Source organism: Apaloderma vittatum, unplaced genomic scaffold (assembly GCF_000703405.1).
Source record: "Apaloderma vittatum isolate BGI_N311 unplaced genomic scaffold, ASM70340v1 scaffold25958, whole genome shotgun sequence".
NCBI lineage: Eukaryota > Metazoa > Chordata > Aves > Trogoniformes > Trogonidae > Apaloderma > Apaloderma vittatum.
In genome coordinates, this window is record NW_009729405.1 from 1,283 (window position 1) to 1,895 (window position 613).

A 613-nucleotide genomic window follows, 5' to 3' on the forward strand; every position below is an offset into this window, starting at 1 on the left:
CCTCCTGCCCCCCCCAGCACTTGCCAGCCATCATCGGCCGGTACGTCCCTTTTGCGGCTGTGGCTGCTGCCAACTGCATCAACATCCCACTGATGAGGCAGAGGTGAGGCCCTGGGCTGAGACGGGGTGCTCGGGCTTGCGTTGGGGTTCACCAGGCACTGCTGGGGGGTGTGGGGAGCAGTGTCCTGGACTTGCAGGGAGCTTCCCTCCTGACCCTGCTGGCATCCCTTATCCTGATGGGCTGGTTTGAAGAGAGTACAAGCACCCAGTAGCATCCCAAGGGCTGTCGGTTAAGCTGGGCATGAACTCACCATCTAGCCTTGTTGAGAACACCCCAAGTGTGAATATAGATCCAGATGAACCCCCCCCGAGTTTGTTACTCAGGCAGGGGATGGGGATTACAGGAGGATGCCAGTATCCATGGAGATGTGCCCCTATGCTGTGTCACTGCCTTGGCCCTTGATTCCCCCACCCATGTGCCCTTGGGCCCCCTCACGCCCACTCTCCCTGCAGAGAGCTGAAGCTGGGGATCCCCATCACGGATGAGAATGGGAAGCGTCTGGGTGAGTCCACGGCTGCGGCCCAGAAGGCCATCTTCCAAGTGGTGGTGTCC

General features: G+C 60.2%; 1 protein-coding gene across 1 annotated transcript in view; it reads left to right on the forward strand.

The window, feature by feature from the left end:
• The window catches only part of LOC104277708 (sideroflexin-1-like), a gene marked incomplete at its 5' end in the record, with an annotated part of 3,016 nt that overhangs the window by 1,119 nt on the left and 1,284 nt on the right, over positions 1–613 (forward strand). The window contains 2 exons of the mRNA XM_009874433.1: positions 18–103; positions 514–609. Coding sequence (XP_009872735.1) covers positions 18–103; positions 514–609 — 182 coding nt within the window. The remainder of the gene's footprint in view (positions 1–17; positions 104–513; positions 610–613) is intronic.